Source organism: Lactuca serriola, chromosome 3, assembly GCF_051521515.1.
Source record: "Lactuca serriola cultivar US96UC23 chromosome 3, Lser_US96UC23_V15, whole genome shotgun sequence".
NCBI classification, from domain to species: domain Eukaryota; kingdom Viridiplantae; phylum Streptophyta; class Magnoliopsida; order Asterales; family Asteraceae; genus Lactuca; species Lactuca serriola.
The window spans coordinates 233,614,165-233,620,362 of NC_136410.1; the positions used below are offsets into that span (position 1 = coordinate 233,614,165).

Consider the following 6,198-nt stretch of genomic DNA (forward strand, 5'->3'; position numbering starts at 1 on the left):
AACCATTCGAAAAATATTTTTCTAATTTAACCATTAAAACTTTTTTTTTAAGAAAACATACAATTTTAGTTCTATTAAAGTTATTATAGTTTCGAATTATTTTTCTTTTTAACCAATCAAAGAATTTATATTTTATGATATAGCAATAAAAACCTTGATTTTTTTTTTTAAAAAGCTACATCTAGAAAAACATTCTTACAATGTGTAGAAAATATATCTTTTATATAAATGTTTGTTCATATTAATATTGTGTAATAATACATATTTATATTGTTTAAGATAAGTGGTAAAATATGTACAAAATAAAAAATAGATTAGTCGCTGAGTATATATATAAAAAATTAGTGACTAAATATGTAAACAAATTATTAGAAACTAAATGTTTAAGAGAAATCTAGTGGATCATAATTGTATTTTATAAACAAGAAAAAATTATAAAATCGGTCCTTATGGTTTACCAAAAGTCTCAAACTCAGTCTTTGTTATTTTTTTGACGAATACACTCCATGTGGTTTTCAAAACTTGTATGAATGACCTTTTTTGTTTACGTCGTTACTGTTCATCCATTATTGTGAGGGTATTTTTGTCTTTTCAAGTAAGAGAGACTGAGTTTGTGACTAAGGGTAAGCCATAGGGACCATTTATGTAATGTTTTCTACATTTTATATTTATGAGTTTGTGTTTTTTCTACCCCTTTACTTTTTAAAATATCACTTTAAACTTTGAAAAATATTACTTTCATTCCTCTATTTTCTAAATTTTCGTGTTTAACCACGTATTATATATAATTTGATTTTTATTAATAACTTCTGTTCGTTAACCTAAAAAAAACTATTTTTTCGTGTTTATTTTGATATATTTGTCGGTATAATTAAAGGTGGTCAACGTTTCGACTTTAATTTAGAACTTTCTTTCGCTATTTTTTTAAAATTATATGGTTTATTTATAAAATTGTCGATTTAAATTCAAGTTTGTCTATCTTTCAAAGTAGTTTTTCTATATATTTTTTGTATTTAACTTTACGTACGTTTCTTACATATGAGGTGGGTCACATATAATAACTTTCGTTTGTTAATTTTAAAAATAGTATTATATTCGAGTTTGTCTATGTTTCGATATAATATTTTTTTAACATACATCGTAACATAAACAAACTCGAATATAATACGTTTTTTTAATTAACAAACAAAAGTTATTATATGTGACTGGTCTCATACGTGGGAAACATACATAAACTTAAACAAAAAAAACTACGTCGAAGCGTAGACAAACTCAAATTTAAACATACAACTTTATAAAAAAATTTAAAAAATAAAAAAACATTTAATTTTAAAAAAAAAGTCAACGGAAGAAAATTCTAAATTAAAGTTGAAACATTGACCACCTTGAATTATACCGACAAATATATAAAAATAAACACTTAAAAATAGTTTTTTTTAGGTTAACAAACGGAAATTATTAATGAAAATCGAATTATATATAATACTGCGTTAAACACGAAAATTTTGAAAATAAATGGATGAAAATAATATTTTTTAAAGTTCAAAATGATATTTTAAAAAGTAAAGTTGTGGAAAAGACACAAACTCATAAACATAAAATACAAAAAAAAAAAAAATTACGTAAATGGTCTCTATAGTTTACTGGTGGTCACAAACTTAGTCTCTGCTACTTTAAAATACCAAAATACGCTTACACTAGCAGATGAACAATAATGGTGTCAGCAAAAATGGTCATTCGTGCAAATTTTGAAAACCACAAGAACCATATTCGTTAAAAAAAATTAGCAGAGACTGAGTTTGTGACTTTTGATAAATCACAATAATTGTTTTTGTAATTTTGTCTATAAACAATGTAAAAAGATTTAGTGGTAGAAGGTATTGGAAAAAAATAATAATAATAAAATAAATAAAAACTTTAATGATTAAATGTATACACTTGTTGCAAGTCATTAACCAACAAAAAAATTATGGAATTTGGTTTATTTTCAAGAATCATATCATCTTTTAATCTTTTAATAATTTAGCTAATATGAAAGACAATTTTGGGGGATAATAATAATACACGCAAACAGAATATAATGTACATAAAATTCTATAAAACAAAGGTTTATAAATAGAAAAAAAAAATGCAAAAATCTAAATCAAGGTACATAAGAAACTGAAATGACCAATGTTTTGGGTTCCCTAAAATCAAAATAGAAGTCTTCATTAGGATTACGTATATTGACTTGTTAGTCATTGTATGTATACTTCCATTTGGCTTTTGGAGAATCTTATGAAATTGTCCCCAAAAACGTAAAATGTAATTAATTAAGTTGGCTAAAAAGAATATTAAATATAATATTGCCGTCCTTAATTGATCCATTACTATCACGATGACAACCATTTGTCAATTTTTTGAATGGATGTATTAAATATTAATGTTTCCATCCCCTTGCATGACCATCCTCCATGTATGGCTCAAGAAATCCAATGAACTACAAAATTAATTTAAGAGTAGATTTTATAAATAATGGTGCTTGTACTATAACAAAAATTATGGATATAGTCCCAAAAAAAATTTATATCGTATTATTTAACAATCAATCGTTAAATCCATTTGGTTTGACCTATCATAGAGCTTATTCATTTTATTACATCATGTTCCACTATAGCAGACATATTTTATAAATCATTTCAAATGTATAAGCTTTTTTAAAACCTTTTAGTACTCATCATCATCTATTTGAAGCCTTTTATGCACCCCACATAAAAGGCTATTACAATATTTATTTTATTTCTAATATTTAAATATAAAATATAATAAAACAAAAGAAAATGAAAATGTGATTTAAGTACATGGATAAAATATAATACCACAATAGATAATTAAATGGTTGAAAAATATTAAGTATTTGATAAATAGTAATATTACAAGGCATATCCCCCAAAAATTAGTTAATTACATCCTAGGGAGTCGACGACATTGACGAAGAAGATGAATTTGATAAAAGTAAATTTGTAATTTTACAGCTGGACTGAAAGTTATCATTTTATATGGATTTAACAGCTTGTCGTTAAGTTACTATATGAAAAAACCTTATCTGGTATCAGTAATTTCAATGATATCTCAACATGGATGATTTATATAATTTTCTATATGAAAAAACCCTAGTGAAAAATATTTTGGTGATAAATGGGAAACAGAAAGAATTTGGAAAGGGTTGTGTGATGATACCTTGGGCGGGTTTAAGGCCCATCGAGCACCATAACCATCATGAACTCGGATCTCAAAAACGGGCCCATGTGGTGGAACAATATGCGCATTTATCCAACAACAATGGGCCACCAAGTGATTGATTACATTTGAGGCAAGCATATTCTTTTGAGACTCTGAACACGATGAAAACGAGGGAAGAGTGCATTCACTTTTCAAAAAAAATATCTTCTTTTGAAATTATATGTAAATTAAAAAAAGTGATTTTACGGTTTTCAAAAGCTTTTAAAATTTCTAAAATGGAAATTGAAAAACCCAACATTCTCTCCATCTCTCGTCTGTGTAAAAGACATGAATACCCTCATCATCGAAGCTGACACCAAAATAACTTGTTGAGTCAATCCTATCAAATCGAGTCGTGTCTAATAAACATGGCCTCAACTCAAAGACATCAACTTGAAAAGTAAAATAAATAAATAAACAAAATATTCATAGATTGAAAGGGAAGAAGAATACACGCCCAAAAGGGTAAAAACGTAAATACCAACCATTTCCGGCGAAGGAACCCCAAAATTTTCCATTGCTTCTGTTTACATGCTTAGCCAAAGCCCTAGCTCCATCACTCAAAATCGAAGTTTTAACCTCAAAACCAAAGAGGAAATCAAGTTGTCACAAAGAAGAGATCGAGTGGATTTCATGGATATATGAATAATAACAAATAATCACATTAGATGTATATATAATTATATGTCCTACATAAAAAATGAGGCCAAAAAGAACGTCACTATCACAAGTAGTTATCATACATTTGGATTATGTGGTGTTGAAAAAGCAGAGAGCAAGGAAGATCTTGGAAGGGGAAGTGCATCCGGAATTGTTCCTACAGTGTGTGAAATGCCCAAAAGCCTCGTAACACCTTCGTAATGCAATGCCTACATCAAATATTAGAAATTACAAAATGAGTAGAATTTATAAATCCAAGGAAACCATTTATTAGGACTTAATAAGGGAAGTTTCATTTCCCTAGATTTTTCTCTACTAAATCATTCTTTCTGTATTAAGTAAAATAAACCAGTAGCAAGATGTTTGTGTATGATTGAAAATTATAAGACTTGAAGCAACTAACCTCAAGAATAGCTGCCAAATAATCATAAAGCTGTGATATCGGTTTTGTAAGAAATATTGCAAGAACACCATTTGCCCTTTCCTTTTCTTCAGAATAAAACCTCCTATAAATTTCTACCCCTGAAATCACATGGTAATTATTGTCATTGTCAAGACATTTAGCTGCTATTGATATAGTTATTAGGTCATAGAAACAATGCAGATATTAACAAATCAGAGATAATTACCTTCTTCAACAGTTTCTACACCTGGTAGAACTTTAGCAAGATCCTCAGTTGCTAACATGTCAGAAAATGAACCATAGCAATGAACATCATGAACTTGAAGCAACAAACATTTGTTGAAGAGAACCAAAGATCCTGATTCAATACTGATAATTAAAACCCATCAGGAATTGAGAGAAGCAATTATTAGTAAAGGGTTATTAATTAACCCAATAACACAATTATAGGTTTTTTCGAAACAAAACTTAAACCTGAAATAGATTACATATAAATCTGCATATTAGTTCATCAAAATGAACAATATATTTACATATGTTAATAACATTTTTACATATACCGGTTGTAGTCACCACCAGCACACCTTCCTTCAATTGTTTTCTTCCCATCTACAAGTATGTAAACAGTTTGAGAGATAAGCTTTTTACCAGATTGAGTACAATAATAGAAAACAGAATCAAATGTTATGGAGTTATGCTAGGACCTTTGATTTGTGAGAAAAAGGGCTCCTGAACATGAAGTCCAAACTCCACAGTCTCCAGCATCTGATTGTGAGATGAAATTATAACCCGGTAAAGATGAAGGAAAGAAGAAATGGAAGCTTCTGTTAGAGAATAACTGTGATGATATGAACTGAATGATGTTACAGAGGAGAACATACATTAACTAGATCAGATCCTTTTTCCAGGATAATCTTGTTCCACTCGTGTTCTTTCTGTTTCATGGAAGAATCTTCATGTATCAAGGGAATACTGGCTTTGATACTATGAACAGCCCCATTGGATATTGACTTGCACAAAGCTGATGCTAAGTGCTTGTATAAGGGGTATAGAGGAACACCTTCCGACAGATCTGCAACAAGTTTCAGCCGATTAGCAGGCTAACTGATAACTATCGAACTCCAACATTCGTCTAATTCCAAAATAATTGAATTGAAACTAAACGCAATTGATGAAAGCCATTTATCTCAAATTCTGCATGGAAGCCTTAGCAGACACTCAAAGGGGGGGAAATACCGGTTTTTTTAGGAAGGAAAGTACTTCAAATCAAAGGAAGTTTGGAAAATTGTGGAAAACGAAAACGAAGTCGCGGAAATGGAACTGGTGAGTAAAGTTTGGGATGGATACCTGGATTTGATGTTGAAGCGGGGTAAGTGCTATCGTCTTCGTCGTCCTTGAGGAGATTAGAGCAAAATTCCTTCGATAAACCTAAATCCATGGATTCTTCGATGGATAAAGTAAGCGTCAACTTCAGCAGAGCTTCAATGGTATCTTTCAGTTGGAACTTAGCCATTTCAGGCGAAGACGGTTGCCGTTGTTCCTCCATTGCAGACGGTTTTGGAGTAACAGATGCAGTAGTGGCAGTGATGTTCGCGTTACGTCAATAAATTTCAAATCAATCTTATTATTGACAAAATTACATAAATGGTTCATGTGGTATGAGGAAATAGGCGTTTCCAGTCCACATTCAAAACAATGGACAAACTCGGTGTTTTTTGTGTCAATATTGCCGAAATGGTCCTTCCGTCAGACAACATCAAAAAACATGTCGTTAATTGTCTTCGTGCACACCATTTGAGGGTAAAATCATTAAAATAATAATAATAATAACAACGTTGCTATTTCACCTTGACTTATTTAAAAAGCCTATTTCC

At 29.8% G+C, this 6,198-nt stretch overlaps 1 protein-coding gene across 4 annotated transcripts; it reads right to left on the reverse strand.

The window, feature by feature from the left end:
- Positions 1–2,058: 2,058 nt before the first annotated feature.
- On the reverse strand, positions 2,059–5,932 carry LOC145093698 (uncharacterized). 4 transcript variants are annotated; one of them, XM_079031916.1, is made up of 10 exons: positions 5,672–5,932; positions 5,206–5,396; positions 5,029–5,089; positions 4,879–4,933; positions 4,551–4,693; positions 4,325–4,443; positions 4,005–4,130; positions 3,747–3,840; positions 3,220–3,374; positions 2,059–2,479 (listed from the first exon to the last, which is right to left on the reverse strand). In XM_079031916.1, exons 1-10 carry the CDS (start codon positions 5,868–5,870, stop codon positions 2,420–2,422), a joined length of 1,203 nt encoding a protein of 400 aa, XP_078888042.1. In that variant the 5' UTR covers positions 5,871–5,932; the 3' UTR covers positions 2,059–2,419. The 4 variants fall into 4 exon arrangements, with proteins under 4 accessions (XP_078888042.1, XP_078888044.1, XP_078888046.1 ...); XM_079031918.1 differs by having other exon boundaries at positions 4,885–4,933; positions 5,672–5,931; XM_079031920.1 differs by lacking the exon at positions 3,220–3,374 and having other exon boundaries at positions 5,672–5,930.
- Between the last annotated feature and the right edge of the window lie 266 nt (positions 5,933–6,198).